Raw genomic sequence first — 22,812 nt, 5'->3', positions numbered from 1 at the left:
AACTTACTTAAAAATACCAGGCAATTCGAATTAATCGACAGCAACCAATTGAAGCTTTCATCAAGATGACGGATAATAAATTCAACATTTATATTAAATTTGTTAAGCCGAATCAGGCACAAAGCATGAAAATTTGTAGCCGATTGTTCTTCAGTAGAATATTGCATTTTGCGTAAGAAAAACACCGTTTAAAAACCAATAAATTTTGACGAACGAATAAAAACAAAGTGAGTATTAACATTAATTATATATTATGAAATATACAAGTAGTAAAAAAGTTTTTACAACTCATCAAAGAAGATTCTTAAAGACAAATTCAACTAAATATTTTATGAATTTACGTATTTTGCAAGAGTTTTTTCTTTCGTTACACAACCTGTAATATTGCAATGGCGAAATAAACGAAAAGGTTTTTACCAAAAAAAAAGAAATAAAAGGTGAAAGTAATTGATGAATAATCGTAAAATTCCACTTGTCTCACTTGTTCGGCTTTTTACGAGGGTACCTCTGTTACCTGTTATCGTTGTGTTGATGGTGGCTTTATATAAAACAGTTTAGAGGTGGGCATACACGAAGTTATTCAGTTTTTGAAAATACTGCTTTATTAGCGCAGAGAATGTGATAAATGGGAAAGTATTTTTTTAATTGCTTTGGATTGCTTCATTCATTGAGCAACGATGCTATAGGCAAGAGCATCTGTATCGTGTGCTCCAATATTAAATAAATGTTTAAGAAAAAACCACATTACACATTGTATATGTAAACATTTAATTGGCCAGTAGATACACTTTTGATTCAGGGCTCTATCCAGAAAAATAAGGCATGAAGCGAAAGATATGAAACGCCTCCGAACTCCGTCATCGCTTGCTAACAGCGAAACTCCCACCAACAACTGACCACTAGTATCGATGCGCGTTAGAAATGGAGCACCGGCCGAGAGTATAAAACGACATGTGAAGCGACGAGAACTAAGTTCTATCCATAGAATTGATCTGGCAAAAACTTATACACCACAGTGTCTGAGTAGTGATCAGAGCCTAACGTCCTTCTCGTTCCTTCGGTCGAGTGTTGATCGATCGCTTCCGTCATCCTTTCGTACCGCACCTCACCTTGACCGATCAGCTTGTTATCTAATTTATATAAGCTCTTTATGAGAATAATTACAAACAGACTGATATCTAAGCTGCTAGATTTTCACCAACCACTAGAGAAAGCCGGATTAAGGAGTGGCTTTGGAACGAATGACCACCTACAGGTAATAAAACCCTTGATAGAGAAAGTTGTAGAATACAACAAGCCATTGATATTAATAATAGTAGACTTTAAGAAAGCATTTGAGTAGGTCCAGCACAACTCCATGTTAAGAGCTCTTACAGAGTGCAGTATTGATAATAGTACATAACTCTTCTTCGGAATATATACAGTGCTAGTCAAAAGTCAGTCCCCCCCCCCTTGTATCTTTTGAACAGGTGACGTAATAGTGACAGATGACGTTACAGCGCCACTATGACAGATAATTTTAAATTGGACCTTATGGCAAGTGATACTTCGCTTGAAAGGTATTGAAAATACCTGTTCATTCATAATAATTTTGTTTTAGTTTAAGCTCATTTTGATGAATAGATTAAATAAATACTAAAATTGTAGCTTCTCATTTAATTAATAAATATTTAACAACCATTTCTTATAGTAAGTGTACAAAATGTGCTCCATTTACTTCCTTACAGTAATGCATCCTATTTCTAAATTCTTGCCGTACTCGTTCAAATGTGTCAGGGGAAATTGCCCTACATTTTTTAACAATTCGTTGTTTCAAAATGTCAATATTGTCGGGTGCTGTAACGTAACTTAGATTTCAAGTATCCCCACAGAAAAAAATCTAAAGGTGTGAGGTCTGGTGACCGAGCTGGCCATTCTATCGTACCTCGTCGTCCAATCCATTTAAGACGATATTCCTCATCTAGGTCACGTCTTCTCTCTCTCTCTCTCTCTCTCTCTCTCTCTCTCTCTCTCTCTCTCTCTCTCTCTCTCTCTCTCTCTCTCCAATGGCGCTACAGCCCAAATCGGGCCTTGGCCTCCTCCAAACTATGCCTCCAAACTTGTCGGTCCCGCGCCGATCTTCTCCAGATTCTCACGTCTAGCAAATTTTGCGCGTCCGCCGCCACTTCATCCTCCCATCTTTTCCGTGGCCTTCCTTTTGGTCTTGCGCCCTGCATTTTACTATCTAGGACTCTTTTCGGCAATCTTTCTATCTCCATTCTTACTACATGACCAGCCCAGCGAAGTCTCTGAAGTTTAACTAATTCTGAGATCGGTGTCTCTTTGAACAGTTGGTAGAGTTCATGGTTGTACCTGGATCTCCCTATTCCGTTTTCGTTAATAGGTCCAAATATCTTTCTTAGGACTTTTCTGTCTTTCTTTCTTTCTTAGGTCACGTCTTACTGCACCATAATGGTGTGCAGGAGCACCATCTTGTTGAAACGTTGTTTCCAAGTTGCCGAATTCATCTGGATTATCCTCCAGAATTTTAAGTATTAACGGTTCAACTGCATTTTGTAACATCTTCAGATACATTTCATCGGTTAAGTTAGTATTGAGAAAAACAGGCCCAACTATGGGGTTTCCCAAAATACCTGCCCAAACATTTTTTTTTTTTTTTTAAATTGAGTATCTGTTTCACGAAAGACGTGAGGATTTGTATCACTCCAATACCTCACATTGTGTGTGTTAACATTTCCATTGAGAGAGAAACTACTTTCGTCACTAAAACAAATTGTTTTTATGTAATCGGGCTGTTGGTTAATTTTATTGAACATATTTTAACAGAATTCTAGTCTTCGGTCGGGGTCATCACCTAAAAGTTGGTGCACAATTTTTAATTTGTATGGATGAAATTTATTTTCAGCCAACACTCGGTGTACTGTCTTTTGACTGATTCCATAGATAGATGCAACTTGGGCTGTAGAAGAAGTAGGGTTCACTACCATTTTTAAAATTATGTAATTGTTTTGTCATCACTAATTGTTGATCGACCAGATCGTTTGACATCTTGAACACTACCTGTTTGTTTAAACTTCAAATAAGCTCTCGATGTAGGGCGATCAGTGTACCTCTCATTAAAAAGACGTTCCGCTGCATGGCAATTATTTCCACATTCATCAATTATTAAGTTGCTACTTTGTCGGCTACACTACGTACCATTCTGCCTTTGTAAAAATTTAAACGTCTCGTTAAACAATATTTAAATTAAATTAAATTAATGATATTTTGTAACACTTTTGTAATACCTCTACACTCTGACACCCACTCACATTGCGTAATAAATTTACCCTCGTATGAACGAGTTGTTTTGTTCAGTTACCCGTGCCAAAAGACCGGAACTAATAGCATAGCACCGATAAAACAGGTCGGATTGGCCACAGCGGGAAGGTTTTTTGATGAAATATGGCGAATTGAGAAGCGAACATTACGAATTGCAACTGAAGCTACTTTTAAGCGAAAAACTGCAGGTGTACAAGAAATATGTATTTAAGGAAATTAATTCCCGAATTGGGATTATTAATGGAAGAGGAGTTTAGTTTATAGGTCATTATCTAAGTGTTTTGGAGAGGTATGAAACGTATTTTATAGATCGATAAAAACTATGATTATTAAATTTGTTTAAACACATTGTCGCACATCTGGTTCGGATAAATTTTTTTTCTTTCTTTCTTTAGTTTCTTTAGTAACTGTTATCGGTGTATCTAAAACATACGAAAGTATATTGTAGATTATGAATTTCAGCTCTACTTACTGGGTATCTTGATAACGGTTAGGTATTCTCCATAGAGGATATACCTACTTCAGGGATTAGTGCCCCTGCCAACACGAGCTCCTAGTTTTTCCTTCGACCCAAAATCCAAGAAAACTTGATTTAAATCCCAGAATTATTCTATCCAAGCCTCAAACACCTTCCCTACATCCTCACCTTCTACCAACCCACATAGGCCCGCGTGGTAGGTTATTGGCCAATTTTGCTAAATTTTGTAAAACTGAGACTTAAGACCACCAGTTTTCTGCAGCTCCAAAGTTGCATGCACAGATATACAGTACCAGGATTATGTCTTCGGAAGAAAAAATTATAAAGCTCCAAGAAGAATCTTTCAAAATAGCATTTCAAATAGGATATAATTGGTATTAGTGAGATGAGAATCGATTAAAAGGACAATGCGCAGAAATAGAATAATACCAGAAAAGACCTGATAGTTTTAACACTAATTTTGTGTTACTAATATGGCTATTAAACAATGGTGATAGAAGTGTGAAAATTAAGGGGTTGTATGTATTGTTTAATGCCACATCATAAAGAAATAAAAATTAAAAAAATGTTTGGGGTTAACCACTCTTACCCCTCAGGGTCATGAAAAATAGATTATAACCTATTCTCAGACCTACCGAATATTTATGTAAAATTTTGTAAAAATCATTCCAGCTATTTCGAAGGAGTATGGCAACTAACTTTGTGACACTAATAGGGCTGTTAAAGAAGGGGGATAGCAATAGAGGGGTGAAATTTAGGATCTGTATGTATTTTTTAATGCCATATCATAAAAACATCTTCTTACGATGCCTATCCGTTCCGGATGTTGGCAATCAACATGGCTATCCTAACTTTGCTTGCTGCTATTCTGAATAGTCCGGTTGTCGAGGTATTAAACCACTTTCTCAGGTTTTGAAGCCAAGATATTCTTCTTCTCCCTGGTCCTCTCTTTCCAAATACCTTGCCCTGAAGAATGAGTTGCAACAAGCCGTATCTCTGTTCATTCCTCGTAACATGACCAAGATATTCTAGTTTGCGCTCTTTGATGGTGTTAATAATCTCGCATTCTTTGCCTATTCTAGGTAGGACCTCAACATTAGTCACACGATCCACCCATGAAATTCTTAAAATACGTCTGTAACACCACATCTCGAATGCCTCGAGTTTTCTTAAAGAAGCTTCGGAAAGTGCCCAGGCCTCTACTCCGTATAATAACGTAGAAAATACATAGCATCTAATGAGAGAGATTTTGGTAGCAAGTGGTAAATCGTGACTTCTGAAAAGAGACTTCATCATTATGAACGCCGATCTCCCTTTTCCTATGCGTTGTTTTATTTCACTGGAGTGATGCCATTGGCTGTTATTGGTACCAAGGTATGTGTAGCTGTCCACTCTGTCAATTGGATGTTAATTAGCCAAAAGCTGTGTATTTAATATTTCGCGCTTACTGACTACCATGTACTTTGTTTTCTTCGTATTAAGATCAAGTCCGTGCTCTCTACTTATATCTGATATACGCGACATTATTCTTTGCAAACCGTACAGACTATCTGCAAAAACTACTGCGTCGTCGGCATATCTAATGTTGTTTAGACGTAAAAACATAAAAATAAAAAAAAATTCTTTAAAAATTAAAAAAATATATTTGATGTGAATCACCCTTATTACTTATGGGTATGAAAAATATATAACAACCTATTCTCAGACCTACAGAATACGCATGTAAAATTTCATAAAAATCGGTCCAGTCGTTTCGGAGAAGGAAGGTTTCACATGGCAACAGCATGCGGTGTTCCCAAGCGGTCACCCATCCACGCGTTAACCGCAACCGATACTGCTTGACTTCGGTGATTGAACGAGATCCGGTATATTCAGTGTGGTATGGCTGTTGCCCAATCTATCAATACTGACATTAATTTTTTTAATCCTAGCTTCCTTTGTTAGCAATAGTAAGGTACCATAACTGTTTTTGAAGTCTTTCCGTACAATTTTCTGAAAATTATCTTTTACACAAACCTTCTCCTGATAATAAAAAAAAAAGAAGAAAGAATTAACTAAATTGGTGCAGTTGTTTTGAAGTGATGCCTGTACAAATATTTCGGCGATTTCTTTTTATTAATTATAGATATAACCCGGTCTAGCCTCTTAACGCTTTTCGGTGAGCATCGTCGGGGACTTTTATAATCTTCTGCCATAAAAACTGTGCTGTTATGCAGTTCCAAATGTCTCCAAATTATAAAACGACTTCCTCTCATGTTGCAGTTCATTATTTTTACTATTTTTGGCATGAATAAACTTTATTTTTATCGCATCATTTGACTTTTGAGGTCCTCTCCGATATTTTGTCATAAAATAGTCTACTTGAGAATGATTTTGACGATGAGACGTATTTAAATTTCAAATCAGTCCTTAAACATTGTACGCTACTTCTGCGACTAATATTTTATGGATATATGATTTAAGCTTGCTAAAATGCATTAAAGCCACTTAAATTTTGGCGAAATAAAGGTTTTGAAAATGCCTCATTCCATGCCTGAAAATTCCCCTCTTCTCAGTTAACAGTACTTTTCCAGTAAATCTGCAGAATCGGTTAGTTTGGTCAACTATTACTAATCTGTGCAATTTACTATTTTACAGTCAGTTCTCGATCCAAATACCCAAATCCAACGAATTTTGGGAGGCATTCTTACAAAAGCAAAACAGATGCAATTGAATTAGCAACGGCATGGAAAACTCGCGTGCTTTAGATGTTGATTTTCGGTTGCATCACTTGATTTACCTTACTAATTGGTGGTGAGCAACTGTGTGCACAGTTCCGTATATCCACTTCCCTAATTGTTTATTTAGCAGCCACTTCTTTGGAGTTTGAGTTCGTTGTTTGCCAGATGCACTTAAAGTATATTAGATGTAGGGAATTAGGGCAAAAGCGTGGAGTTTAATACACACTCGGTTATATTTAGCTCATCAAATATCATTTTACGGGAAATTTCATAAGTGGTTTTTAGGAGGGAATTATATATTAGTTAATCTAAAGATAAGTGACTCAAACATATAAAAAATGAATTATACATAATATATACCCCTTCTATCACCAATCGCTATTTTTTAATAGCGAAACTAGTGTGACAGGGTTATTAGCGTCACAGAGTTAGTTGCTACACTCCTTCGAAACGGCTTGACCGATTTTTATGAAATTTTATATGTATATTCGGTTGAATATACTATTCTGAATTTTCTTCCAAGAAAGAGTTGTTTTCAGAGAGACGTAGACAACTATCCTACAGAGTTTTTGAGTTTTTTTGAACTTTTTTTATCATAATATATTTGAGTGTTTTTCTTGGTTTTATTTTCTATTAGTTTTTTAGACACATTTTTCATTTTAAGGTGGTACGAAGTTCGCCGGTCAGCTAGTAATTAAATACAATAACAAAGCTTCATTAGAGTATATACATTAATCACAATCGATTCAATTTCAAGAGAATGAGGGGATAACAAACAAAAGCAGAAATCCATATGAAAAATATAAGTTTAGGTCTCCTTTCACATTTTTCTTCAAGCGTAATAAAAATTCATTTAGTATAAAAACTCAAACAACTGTTTTTTTCTTTATCATTCCCATTACCGCATATCCATAGAAACACCACCTATAATGTCAGACAAAGAAACAAAAACAATGTCGTCAATTTTTATTTTTGGCACAAGTTTTCAGAAAGCGCTAGGAAATAACGAAACTAAGTTGTGAAGTTATTCAATCGATTGGAACGTATATATTCCTAGACAGAAGAAGATTGTAACCTCACCGATGCTGTGAGGTAGGATAAAAGAAGAACCGACAGTGCAGCAATGATTAATAAGAACTGTGATTACCTTTCTTGTAGAGTATGTTTTTCGCAAGGGAATGCTTATAGTACACCACAATTATTAGCGTAAGGTAAAGAAAAGTAGATCGATATTATCAAGGATGTGACAGTTAAATTAAAATACTCAGCTGTTACATTAAAGTACAGGGGAAAGGTAAAAAATTCTCGGTCAGCTGAACCATTCCTAATATTTCACATTGTGTGTGTACTATCGCTTTTTTTAACTGTGGAGTTATTAACAGGGAAGTCAAAGCAAAAAACAAAACAAGACCAGACCTCGTGGAAAAAAACAAATAGTCAGAAGGCTGACGTTTTGTGAAATGATTGCAAATTAGCTCGGAAAAGATTACAAAACACAAAAATGGATTGTGTTTTCTATCGAAGTAACACTTTGTTGATGCGGAAGTTCATTAAGTTCAAGGAGCTCATACACATGTGCCACAAAAAGTTAATGCTTGGGCTAGGATTGTTGGAAATCGGATAGTGGGCTCATATTTTAATTAATTTGTGAATTTATTAATCTTTTTGCCGATGATACTCTAATCTGTTGTAGTGATGAAAATTTTGATGTAGCTATTCAAAAAATGAATTCTATTTTAGATATGGTTTATAAATATTTAAAAATGAATAAACTGAAGTTGAATGTGAAAAAACAAAGGCAATGGATTTCACAACCAAACATAAAACATACATAAAACACAAAACATATTAAAGCGAACATATATGTTTTATTGTTAGATATAAAAGTAATTATATCTAGATATTTGGGATAACATATCTTAACAATGAAATATTCATCAAATACGAAACAGATACCAAATGTATACTCCTCTTTACACAAATGCATCTAAAAATCCTTATGGCACAGATGCTGCTGTTATAATACCTCTGCAATTACAACGCACATTTAAATTGAGCAATAAAACATCCATTTATACCGCAGAAGCTTTTGCCATCATGAAAGCCATAGAATTTATAATACAAAGTAATATTATGTACTCCATTACTTTGGATTCAAAGTGCCAATTTTTAGAAAAATTATTTTTGATGGTAATTTGATGCTTAGTTGAATATGTTCTTGTTCTAGGAGGTAATGGCAATGGATCAATCTGTGAACGGAAGGGCTTTATTATTTGCTTTAATTTTTGCAATAAACTTTTGCCATTTTTAATAAAAAATATATTTGAAACAGATACAAAATGACACAATAGGAGCTACACTCGGTGGTGAGCACCCTTTACCTATATTTAGTTTACATTACCAAATGTCTTACTTTTATACAACTGAGTAATTTTTATCCAGTTCCTAGCGATGGAGAGATCTAGATGATCTAACCTTTTGGCCTTCTAAGCAGTGGTAAGGTTAGTAGGTCGTTGGAGAGTGGATTTGGATGAGATGATGATAGTCTCTTGAAGTAGTTTGTACACTTAGTGACGGCTTCTTTAGCAGTTTCAACATTAAGGTTACGATGAATAGCAGTTTAACACATACCATAGGGCATTGCAAATATCATGAAGGACTTTGGATTGGAATTTTCGGTTTATATACCAGAGGGCAGTTTTCTCTTTTTAACGTGAGTTGATTTGGTATTATTTACTTTGACACGCCATAGTTTTAACGAATTTTTTAATTGGTTTAAATGGTTTTGCAACTTTCTGGATGCTAATCTTGGATTTACGTAAGTGGCCATTATGACGGTATCAACTGCATATGTAGCAATTGTAGTATTATTTGTGGTAGTGATGTCAGCTGTGTAAAGTAAATACAGGATTGGGCCGAGTACACTACTTTGAGGGACGCCTGTCGAGATCGGATATAGGAAAGTGCAAGTTTCGCCATGAAGAAAAATAAAATAGTTAAGAACGATCTATCTGATTTTATATAACTGTACAATTTTGGCTACAATATCAGATAGTTGTGACTTAATTTTGGAAGTTAGAGAGCTGGACAAAGTAGCTGTACTGTAAGACTTGTTTTCAAGGGCATATGTAGCTGTTCTGACTAGTCGATTTATTTGCTCGATGGCACCATGTTTTTGTCTAAAGCCATATTGGTAGTTTTGTATTATTTTCCAAGATAATAGGTTTAATTTTAAGCATAAGGATCTTTTAAAAAAGGTTTGCGAGAGTTCGGAAAAGACTTATCGGACAGTATGATGAGACCTTATGTGAGTCGTTGGCAGCATTTGGCAACATAATTAATTTAGCTACTTTCAACGTGACAGGAAGTAACCAATTTTTATAATAGCGTTCAAAATGTACAGTATTAGCCTCTTACTCTCTTCAGGTAATTTTTTTAGTATTAGACCCGTGGTAAGATGATAACTGAGTGCTTTTTTTGTTCAATTTTGCAATGGTGATTTTAGAACTTTTTATTTTTTTGATCGGTGGATTCATCTGATACAAGGAGTCCAGTATGTCTAAAATCGCCTTTGGTAAAGCATTCTGGGTTACGAATAAGTATTGGTTTTTGTATATTTGTCACGCGAATTTTAATTTGTATATATTAAGGATTTATTCGAACTGAATGTATGTATGTTATTTGTTTACTGATTTTACTTGTTTTAAATAGAGTTCCATATAGTCCTCTTGCTTATTATTTGTTTATGGTAATATACATAACCAGGGCGAAAGGGAGAAACCAACGGGTTCTACACTGAAACTAGACAATATTCTCCCTTTCTGATGGCGTCATATGTTATATAGAAGTCATCGTATATGCAGAAAGCAACAAGTACTTCAAAAAAGTAAAATCAAAAGACTTTTTGTAGTCTCAGTATGGAATTTTACAGAAGAACAACAGAAGAGTCTTGTACGCTTTGTCATGTAAAAACTACCTAAACTTACCTTACTAACTGGTGGTACGCCGCTTTGTGTGACGTAGCGCTTATCTGATTGGCTAGTTGCTGATTTAGCATCCGCTTCCGGTGTAGTCGTTCTTGAAGCTCTGATATTCGTTTGTCGATTGCACTCATCTCTTCCTGTCTCGCCGTTAAAGCCTCCCGTTGTTGGTGTAGCCTTTGATTTTGTTGCTCGTTTAATTTGTTTCGATACTGAAACAAAAAAATGTGGTTAAAATCAGTTAATACAGTACACATAAAGCGAAATAGTCTCTGTTACAGAGAGAAAGTATTCGGAAAAAAGAAATGCAAACTTTTATGCGAGTTGTGCTTGGCACAAGACTAAGGCATAACATAAAACAAATTCAAAAGTTGTCGATTCATCTTAAATCTGGTTACCTATTTGGTTATTTTATTATAAATATTTGGGTCAAATATATCTCTAAATACATGTTAATTTTTTATAATTTTCAAAATTTTTGTCGGTCAGCATAAACAATTATTAATATTTGTCTTTTTGATATCATCATCAACAGCTATTCCATCCATCGTCGGATGTAAGCCTCCTTTAGGTGTACCATTCATGTCTGTTCATTGTTTTCTGCATCCATTCATGACCAACCATTTGCTTGATATCATCAGTCCATCTAGTTTAAGGTATGCCTCTTTTATTTGAACTTGGTCGCTATTTAACAATTCGCTTCGCCCAAAAACTTCACGGCTTATCTACGGCTTCAGTTAAAACCGTATTTTTGCTTGTCTTCGACAGTGCTTCAAATATATGTATAGTATAGTAATGCTGCAGTGCTTTTATTCTTGACAGTCACAGTTCCCATGCCAAAAGTTAAGAACTCCTTCATCTTGCTCGGGAAAATAACGTTATATTATTATGTTTTCCACCACACACCACACATCAATTAAAACCGCTCGATGTCTCATTTATGGCACCACTTAGTACATTTTATGCACAAGAGGTTGAAAAATGGTTGTTTAATCATCCTGGCAGGGGTGTTACAATTTATCAAATTTGACAACTAGTCAATGCTGCTTTTTCAAGAGCAGCTAATGTTCAAACCGCAGTAAAGGGATTTGAAAAAACAGGAATATATCCTTTCAATAGAGATGTATTCCCTGATTACCTGTTTGCCTCGTCAGATACCACAGAACAATCAAACCACAATTCTGAGCAGCAGATATCATGCGCCACTACTACCAACACCACAAACAATAGAACAGAACATACTACTCTTTCAAGTGGAACTGTGCCTTCTAACGACGCTTCTCCTAAGCCTTATAAAGAAACTTCTCCTGAGCCCTCTACTTCAACAGGTGGGTCTACGTCACCCAAATCCGCTTCTCTGTTTTCACCAAAAATTTTGATGTCCCTACCTCAAGAAAAGGAGCGTGTAAAAAGGAATAGTATCAAGAGGAAAGGTAAAACTGTCATATTAACATTGTCACCATACAAGGCTGAACTAGAGGCCGAAGAACAGGAGCGCCAAGAGAAACAAGAAGGTAAACACAAAAAAGACCTTTTCAACAAAAATAAAAAATCTGCGACTTCCAGTGATAATCTATTAAAGAAAAGAAAGACTAGAGAGTCAGTCCTGCTACTGCCCAAGAAAATGAAACAAAACAATGGCTTGTCTATCCAAAATAAGCGTAAAAATAAAAAGTGTCAGGCTGAAGATTCTGATACGTCCTCTAATGAAGACGAGGAAGAAGACGAAGAAGAAGACGGAGAAGCTTGCATTTTTAGCAACGAGATGTGCAAAAACTCTTTCGATTAGGAAGGTTGGATTCCGTGCTGCAAATGTGGTGGCTGGGCACATGACGCTTGTTCAAGCTGTGAAGATGATGATGACACTTTTATATGCAATTTTTGTTTATAGTTTGACTTTTATTGTTTAATACTATTCATACTGTCATACTGAACCTACTGTATATTAATGTTCAATACTTCATTACATGTTTAATTAAAAAATAACCTAATATTTCCATGTACCCCATTTACCCACCTTTTCTTGAAAAACGAGGTATTTGCACATTTTCAAAAATGTCTATTTCTGTCCTTACGTAATTTTTGTTAAATACTCAATATCTGTTTTCTGGTACCTAAAGACACACTTTAACTACATAATTGTGTAAAATACTTTATTTATTGCAAATTTTCATTTTGTCACAAAATGTGATGGGGTCCCCATTTTAGGCAACTCTCCCCTACTATAGACACTAGATTGTATTACGGTGATGGGTAAAATCGGTCAAGCGGTCAAACAAAATGTTTTTATACACAGTATTGAACGTTTTTTACAAATAAAAAAATAATTTTGCAAAAAAATAACGAACAAATATTTTAACAGAACATGTAAGGATAATTAACAGATATAGTTAAAAAGATGCGCATTATATTTATATTCTGCTTTTATACAATTTCGATTAACAAGACATTTTTTAAAAGATCCCTATTATGAAGCAAGGCTGCAAATAAAATTTCATAAAGTTATTACGGTTTTTATTGATGCATCTATACAAAAACGCTGAATGTTTAAATTTGTAGAAAATACGATTATGTCCATCAACCAACCGTAGTCTTCATCGATAAATCTATCCTCAAAGTTCGTAAATTTATTACGTTTGGGTCATGAAATCTGAAAATGTCAGTTTTCTCTAGCATGGCCTTTATAGCTCGAAATCCGAGGAGGTAAATGCAATGCGGGAATATTCGCGATGATAGATGGATGAAATAAATTATTAATGTTAGATACGGTTGTCGATAAATACATAAATATGGAAATTCCAAGGACCAGATAGAAATCTCTGTCACGCAGCAGTTGTGCACGTAACGTAGTTTATTTATAAAGGAAGTCAGACTGACTGCCTTCTGGAAGGAAATATTAATTAGAGCATTCGTTATTTCATTTATAAAAATGAGATTTTTTTAATAAAACGCATAGAGAAACCAATTAGAGGCAAGAAAATCAATACAACATATATTCAGATTCAGATATTCAGATTTTTATGTATTTTTTCATTTTTACATAAAAACTTATTTAATTATTTTGAATTTTACTTTATGCCTTATTAGCACCAGAGTTTTTTTCTCGTTTGAACCTATTTAGATGATTTTTGTGAACAGAAACACACAAATATCTTGTTTAACATTGAAATTAAACAGCATTAGTTAAGTTTATTTTGGTATTTTAACCTTCCACGGCTGGTGCGCGGACAAAATCTTCGCACGATCTAAACTTCTCAATTTTTCAAAAAAAAAAAACCGACCCTTTTGTTCTAACTTCCATTCGGCCCATGTATCTCCTACAAATGTTAATTGATTTCTTCACACGAAGTGTCAGTCGCATCATGTTCTTTGACGTAAAAATATTGAATGCGGACAAATTCTCCGCGCACTAGCAGTGTTGTTTTGAAATCTTGAACGTTTGTCAATTGTGAATTCTAAAATGTATGCGTATGAGGCAGAACAAGAACGTTTGCAACGTCTAATGGACGAATGTCTTCGAGGTCGTACGGCTGTAGTGTCCTCCAGATTCTCTGGGGTCACTTGACGCTCTACGACCGCCGCTCTTGAGGAGGATCTTAAATTCTTTGGTTCCATCCTCGTGTTCGTGGAGTTAAATGGGATTCCGGCCTCTACGTACGAGAAGTTTCGTCGGGCCTCTGTGGTGGGCAAGGGGACACCGGCAATCAGAATACTTTAACAGTTCGAGCTTTCTTACAATGACTTTTCTTACAATGACTTAAATGTATAAATATGTTAGTATTCTGTTGCGTGGATATGCCTCGAGTTCCACAGAGATACCGGCCTTCTCACTTCGTGTAGCCGCGTTCTCTCTCCTCGAGAGATGCACAAGAATACCGGCAGTGTCGACTCTTCCTACTGCCCGTCGCTTCGTGTCACTACCTTTCGTAAACAGTATTTTCGATCCTGTAAGGACGGTTACTATTTGCATAAGGTTTCTGGTGACGAAGCGTTATCGTAGCCTGACCACTGATCGGAAAACAATTATAAGCTCACTTGGAGCCTTTATTAGCTCTTTACCGTTGCAGGTCCCAAAGAACGCTTTGGTCAGTTCGACACAGTTTAAAATAGTTCAAAGACCACTGTCTTTTCTATTTCAAAAGGCCGTGTCTTACTGGCAGGGAGCGTTTGTAGTCAACACGCCGGTTCTTGTGCTTCGAAGGTTTATATTCTAAAATGGATGAAGTCTTCTTTTATTCGACGTCTTCGACAATATTAGGTTACTGGATTAATAATAAAACTCGAAGTAGCGTGGTAGCGACACCAGACCAATAAGATCTAGCGGGGCTAGTAGTATATGACGACTAGATCCCGATCGGAAGATGTGCTGCTCTTTTATACACTTAGTGTTTGAGAATTCGCAGCAATCTTCCGCCGGGAGGCCAATGACAAAGCAGTTAATAACGAGCTTTGTGATTGGCCGGCCAAAGTGAAAATCTGTGTCGTGATTGGTCACTTTGGCGACACGAGAATGAAAATATTGAGTATTATGATGACGAAGAAGAAAATACCATAGAACAAATGGATGCAAATAGTGATAAAGAACAAAAATTTTTTGATACGGAAGGTGCTAAAATGATGGTTTCTGCTGAGCCTTTCTTTCTGGGTAAAGACACAACTACTAAATGTGTAACGATAATATTTTGCCTACCATAGGGGTATTACTATTAGGGGTAGAAGATGGGGGATAGAAATTCTTGGGGCGAAGATAGGGTAAGCAAAATAAACGCTACTTGTGCGAACGGGCACTCAGGCTTTGGTAGGAGAGCTGGGGTCGTGGATAAGTAAAAGACAAGAGGCTTTGGATTGGGGAAACTACAGAAAAATAAAATAAAGTGTCATAATAAATCTCTTGGGACAAAAAAAAAACAAAACGAAACAGGAAACACCTCAAGAAATTTAATATAGGGCGCCACTTGAGGTGCCTAATTTTACCTATTACAACCAGCTAGTTGTAACTGGGGATATAATTATTAAACATAAAAAACATATCTTTTTCAAATAAAACTCAAAAAGAAAGGGTTTGTTAAAAAAAATAAACAAAATGTTGAAAAACAAAATTTAACATTTATTTTTGTGCCACCACAAACAGTTATAAAAATATAGAGAACACAAGAATCCTCAAAAAAGACACTACAAAATTAAAATGACAATAGCTGCAAAATACAAAAATACAAAAAAGACTTACATGTGTCATCTGTTTACAATATCCAGGAGTTGGAGATACTACAAAACTTGCAATTGTTAATGGGCGACAATTTGTAGCAGAAATAAATTATTACAAATCAAAAAAATATCTTTTTAAGTGAAACTATGCATAGTGGTTAACCTTCTTTAAAAAACAAAAACAAAATCTCAAATATGATTAGGTATTTACCAAATGTCAAAAATAGTGCTAACTGTCATATGTTAATACTAAATCTTAAAACTGAGAACAATTAAAATGACAGCAAGCTAGGCCCCGCCCTAACATCTACAATTTTAGTTATTACAATTTCTTAAACTTTTATGAAAGCAATTATTATTAGAAAATGTTTATTTTTCCTTTAAAAGTTCAAACAAAAAAATTACCTGGGTTTCACTAAAATTTCTGGGGTTAGGAACTTCACTTACACTGGAGATTTACTGCCACCCAAAAAACTGCATCTGTAGTCTGGAACGACGACCAAGGGCAAACAAAATTGAGGCTAAAAGTTGGCAGTGGACACAAACTTCGAAAATCTGCTTCTTTAAAAAACTGGAACCATGTGGGTATTTTTCAAATCTGTTGGAAACGCCGCAAATCTCTTAGATACAAATCTTTTTTTTCAACAAATTTGCCGGCTTCTTCAAACCACACACACCGACGTCTGCTCTCAATGACCAATCTTTTCAACCTCATTTTAACTTCACATACAACTGCTACTATACTATACACTTTCCCATAAAAAAAGGCGAAAAACACAAAACATTACGAATTTGAAGGAAAATTCGGACTCCAATAAAACTAAACACGCCTTTAACAGCGGCCGGCCTTACCGAGAGTGACGAAATTATCTTAAAAAATTGATGGCATAAACTAGAATAAGCAAAACGCCAATATAAACAAAACACAACGAAAATTAAGACGTAGATTAATTTAAAAACGCAATATCGGGCAATTTGAACAAAGAAATATCGAAGAATTTGCGCCTGTGACATAAATAAACAATAAAATGATTCATGATCGACGGCGGCGACCTAAAAAAAGAACGAAAGATTATTTGGGTTTTAAATTGAAGGATACGAACTAAGAAACATTGAAAAAATTCTTCGTTATTATAATGCATATATAAGGGGATTTCAATTAACACATATACGAGGGGATTACAATAAATTTCAAATGCTACAACATCCATAAAAGTCTTTTATAGAACTGTTGTGTTATGCTGAGCTTCGGTAATGGTAGATTTTATGCGCAATTACATTCCAGGACAAGAATGCCACTATCATATGTTGCCTTTCTCAAGTAATCATTTTTAGCTTGGAATATGCCTCGAGTCTCTTTTTATGGAGATTGTAATCAACACGGCATTCATCATTCCGGTTCTTTTCTAGTTTGATTTTACACTCACGACAATAATCACATTTTTCTATTTTCTACACAACACTTACGGACAACAGAAAATACCTTACTCTGTACAGTTTTTCCCGTAAATTTTGACACATATTCCTGTCCACTTTGTCTCTTAGATTTTACCACGTTTTCTTTCCAATGCTCGTTGTAAACAATTTTCTTTTTGGCACCTTTTTACACCGTATTATCTAAAATCGCTTTATGACTAGCCATTGCTTTAAAATACACTTAAATACTTAACATAATCTTAATCACATTGTCAGAAATCCACCAAAAAAGAGTTGATTTAGAGACACAAATCTTTCTCAGTTGTTGTGCCAACACTTCACTAAAAAAGTGTTGTACCAAGGTAAACACAAGGTACAAAAACTTCTATATCATAGATAAAATATTTCATCAGTTAATAATTTAATTATGATAATAATTTTATTGTTTAATTAATTAACAATTCACACAAGATTTAGTCCATTAAAGATTCTAGTCACTGCATGAATTACCATTTATTTTACCGCATCAATCAGAAATTACATTACGTCCACTTGGGAGGTGAATAAATGAAAAAATTGATCGTTTTTAATGAGTGCTAGGGAATTAAATGAGCGTATTTTAATTCGTGATTTATACTGTTACGTTCTATCGATTCAGGGATTAAGTGAAGTAAACGCGATTTAACTAACTTTATTGTCACTCCCTAAGCAAACGCATTAAATTACAAATAACATAAATTCTAATTACATTAATAATTATCGCTTACAATTCACACGGATATCGCCTACAAAACAATTCGCTGATACTGTTAATTCCGAGTCGGCACGCTTATATTAATAGGTCATATGTTCTAGAAATAGCTGCGGAGGGCTGGGGCCGAATTTCGCGCTGTAATGATAAGCCGTTACCTTTTAAACATTTTTATATCTATTCACAAATTTATTTCATTTGTTAGGCTGTGTACGAAACGTATAGACGAATAAACAAATTAAATAAATTTGTGAATGGATATAAAAATGTTTAAAAACAACGGTTTACCGTTTCAACGTGATAAAACGAAATTCCAGAAAGTTATAGTGACTATATAGAACAATAATAGAAAGGGTGAGTGGAACATTCGGGCAAAAAGAGTATTTTCGCCATTACTAAAGCACAGGGCTGCATTTAAGGGCATGTAACTCAACAATACAAATAAACTGCTGTACCAATTGTAACAGAAATTAACAAAGCCCCTAGCCATGTAATCTGGCAAAATATTTGTTCTACCTCTTGTTTAATCATAGTATCTCATGTATCTTCCGATTCAACTACTATTTCTTCTTGCTTATTGCTCCCATTTCCCATTATCAACTTATTTTACCTTATGTTTGACATGATGGCTACGAGGTGAAGACAGTGTAAATCTCACCACTCCTTTGCTGTGCTCTTTCTTTTTTGATGATACACGAAGAAACCGAAATATCCGATACTTATGCAAGACAAACTCTTCATCTATTAACACGATAAAATTCTAAAAAACAACTAAATGAATGAGAAAACCAACAACTCTTGCACTGAAGTTTCATCCACGGTATCATACTTAATTACAAAGAGTTAATGCTAAAAAACATCTCATTATTTTGTTAATTTACTATGAAAAGTCACACGCTTATGTACATGATTTACTTCTATTTTCTAGGTCTTACAAATAGTCTGAACGTGGTCATTAAAGCTTTTAAACTTTCAGACGCGGTGTATCAAAACTTAATAAAAACCCCCCGTATATACACCACTCCATCCATATGTATTGTTAACCTATCAATAAAGTTTTTGCTGAGGAACACACAAATAAAGTTGGCGCCGATATCAAATTGGGGACCAAACGGTAGAAAAGATAAAACTTTTCGTTTTTTACCGTACCTACTAAATTTCTGAAAACTTTTTAAGGACCCGACCTCACCTTTGTGCTGCAATTTAACAAGATAAAAAATGTTGTCCCTTTCGATGGAGTTGTAGGAGTTAACTCGAATGTTAGAAAAAAAGTGTATTCAGTTTGAAAATCCTCCTGCCCTTTCTGTATTTCAATTCAGTCAACTCTTGGGTTGCTTTTATGCAGGTGAGGTTTCACGGTTTAACATAAACTAAAGTTAAGAGGATGACATAAAAAACTCAAAAATGATTATGGATTTCCAACCGTAATAGGTCCTCGTTGTAATATGTCTCGCACAAAACAGTGCTCCCCAAAATAGGTCCCGTTAGTACTATTTAGAAAGATTATATTGTAGTTTTCTGATACAATCTTGGATATATATATATATATATATATATATATATATATATATATATATAGTTTGTTATTTCCTAACCGTGAATATTTAAATAGAAACTTTTTTATTTCCTGGGTTTGTCGGTCTGATGACTCTGATGTAAATAAAACTATTTAAATTTAGCTTAAACCTTTCGGCAAATTTGCCATTGTGTGTGTGTGTGTGTGTGTGTCTGTATAATTTTTGTTCTTTACGAACCATAACTTAAATTAAAATTTTGTTTGAATGTCTTTAGTTTTTCCAAAACACTGCATTGTTATATTCAAACGTTTCTGTAAGTTACCGTTGACTCAGCATCAACGACTGCCGAATATCTACAAAGTGATTTACTGAAGGTGTGTTAAAAGTCGAAATATTGGAGGGGGATCTGTAAATAAAGCATATTTCATTTTTTTTAAATAATAATTAGTTGTTGACTGCGTCGTGGGAAACATATTTTATTTCATCCTTGTAAATATTGTAAAAATCTTTCTTGTTGGAATTGTGTTCGATTTCTTCCGTTTTGTAGCAATAGGAAATAAAACGTAGGAATGCAGTTATACCCTTTTACCTTTTCAAACGTCACGAACACGATAGGATATTAATTTTTTCCCAAAGTATGTCGATGGTTTGGCGTGCCGCCGCTCGCAGCTTCAACTTCTCGGAGTATTGGGAATTGAAGAAAAAACCACATTTCCATCCTATTTCCTCAACGTGCCGGCTTTCGTCTCGTCTCGTACGGTCGTTTTTCATTTTTCAAGCCTTGTTGGAATTCTCGTATTTTTGTTTCCATTACATTTAGTCACACTTTTGAAACATTCTTCTTGCAAGGACTGTTCCCCCAGCCCGCTCCCCTTGATACTGTTGGTGAAACGACAGATATATCACCAATATACCGCTTTTAACCACTTCAACACTGACATATTGAATTATTGCATAGCGTTTTCCTGCTTTTTTATTCGTTAAACGAAAAATTTAAATAAGAGTAAACGATATTTTTGCACGCGATAAAAAAGAAGAAATATTTATACAGAAGAGGCCCAAAAATTGCTGTTTTGGATTTGGCTTTTGTAACATTATTATAAAGGCAGAGAAGTAACGAGTAAATTAGTAGTATACTGTATCCAGAAATTTAGTGTCTCATTATAAAAGTTATTTTAATAACAGCTGTAAAACTGAATAATCCCTTGTAAATACTCTATTGTCGTATAATTATCACAGCTACCAAAGCTGCCAGGACCGGCATAATAGCCAAGCATAGCACAACTGTATATAGGTATATATAATCAGATCAAATATTATCATTCAAGCATAATGTCAAAAAACTCTTTTTATAAACATACAAATTTCCCATAATTATTGTTATTAATCATTATTTTAAGTCTCAACGAAGAAAATGTTTTGTGTGTGTTTTGTGTTTTATTGGCACTAGTTTTCACACTGGCCAGTCAATTTCATAATGATTTTTTTAGACTATAACTTATCACTAACTCAGGGGAGTACTGTGTAGTGTCTGTGTTAAGTAAATGTCTTGTTACTTTAGTAAAGTCGACTTCATTGTCTTTACAAAGAGACGCTAATAATTGTATCTGAACGTCTAAGGTCCCTTCGGTGAGTACCGATTTACTCGTTTTAAAAGGTTTATATTTATTCATGTTGATTTGTTATGTTTAAGTTTTCCGTTTCATGTCTGAAAAAGTTGGCAAAAAATGGGAAATATTCTTTATTAATAATTTTACGAAACAAAATTATTCTTCATTAAAGGTTATGCATCACATAGAAATCATTAACAGATAATCTTATAAAATATTAAGTGGTAAATAGGAAAAAACAAAATTATTAATTAATACTGAAGAGGAAAGTGATTTTAAATTTTGATATGCAAGAAAATGTAGGTAATTTTAAAATGTTTGTAGCTATTAAAAATTATGTCCAAGTTTAGATTCATGGCCTTCTAATAATTAAATAATACATTTAAAGTAAAAAGTAAATAAAAAAATACTTTTGCATTTGATGATTTTGTGTATTAAATAAGGTAAATTATAAATAAAATTAAAAATTAATGCACCTACTAATACATCATTAAAAGGCCATGAATCTAAATTTAAAAAAAAAATTTTAAATCCTACAACCAAATTAAAATAACATTTTATGCTGCACCTAAATTTAAAAGCACTTCACTTTTAAGTATAAATCAATATTTTTGATTTTCGGTGTATACCACTTAAACTTTTATAAATTTGACTATTGATTATTGATTTCTATGAATAGCAGAAATGTTTATGAAGAATAGTTTTTTTCATGAAATTAATAATAAAGAAATTTCCCATTTGTTCCAACTTTTTCAGACATACTTTATACTTTACTAACAATTAAAACACTTATTTCCCATCATGAAGTATAAAATATAATCATATTTAGCTATATGTATATATCTACATTAATTCATTTTAATTTTCACTTCACCATTTTATTATTTCACTTGCAATTTTTTTAACAAAACAAAAATTGCTTATGACTTTCAAAATTTGGATATATTTAATAAAGAATCGAGACAGAAAATATAATAATTAATTAATTCTAATACTCCATCAGTTTATGTATTTTTTCCCTTAATTATCTAGATATTTATTTAAATTAAATATGTAATGTAAATGACAAATAAAATATAAAATTCGTTAAGCCGGCCCTTTTTACTATTTACCTGAAGAGGCAAATCCCTTTATGGCTTCGACTTTATCAGCGGGATACTTTTAAATTCTGCATAAGTCAGTTCTTATAATTGTGAATGAAGTATAATTTAGACTGCTGTTCATTGGACCCTCAAATCTAATAATTACGAAGAAAATGTTTGTATAACAATGACCTACATATTAGATTTTAAAATCGGAATGTGCATGAAAAGAAGGGTCAATTTTTATAATTGCAGTGTGTACATCTTACTTTAACCATTTCATAATTAGCATGTAGTTAAAGTTATATTCTGTTCGCTATCTCCAGTCAGAACTGTCTAGTGAATTTAGTAATTATTTTTTTGCGAAGTTAGTTACTTTTTGACAGACTCGAAGTGGCTGGAAATTACTATGCAACCAAGCACACGTACTTATCGCCAATATTAATAGTAAACAAACTAAATAGTATATAAAATAGAACTTTAAAAATTAACGACAATCAATATTTATTTATTTGCACCATATATAATAAATAGTCTATAGACCTAAATAGGTCTACAAATGAATTATAATAAAACGAAAATTATGACCAACCAACCAGAAGAACTAATAATTACAATTGCACAAACAACTATAGAACAAGTAAAAGAATATGTATATTTGGGGTAACTAATTAAATTAAATAAAGAAAATCAGACCGGAGAAATAAAGAGAAGGATACGGTTGGCTTGGGT

General features: G+C 34.0%; 1 protein-coding gene across 4 annotated transcripts in view; it reads right to left on the bottom strand.

Moving 5' to 3' along the window:
- Positions 1–22,812, bottom strand: part of ASPP (Ankyrin-repeat, SH3-domain, and Proline-rich-region containing Protein) — a 594,470-nt gene that overhangs the window by 19,897 nt on the left and 551,761 nt on the right. For all 4 annotated transcript variants that reach the window (XM_072535838.1, XM_072535839.1, XM_072535840.1 and 1 more), the window contains one exon: positions 10,506–10,711. In XM_072535838.1, the coding sequence (XP_072391939.1) occupies positions 10,506–10,711 (206 nt within the window). The remainder of the gene's footprint in view (positions 1–10,505; positions 10,712–22,812) is intronic.

The sequence above is a fragment of the Diabrotica undecimpunctata genome, chromosome 6 (genome assembly GCF_040954645.1).
Source record: "Diabrotica undecimpunctata isolate CICGRU chromosome 6, icDiaUnde3, whole genome shotgun sequence".
Taxonomy (NCBI): Eukaryota; Metazoa; Arthropoda; class Insecta; order Coleoptera; family Chrysomelidae; genus Diabrotica; species Diabrotica undecimpunctata.
The sequence above is the reverse complement of the archived record's forward strand: the minus strand, read 5'-3'. Positions and strand labels throughout refer to the sequence as shown.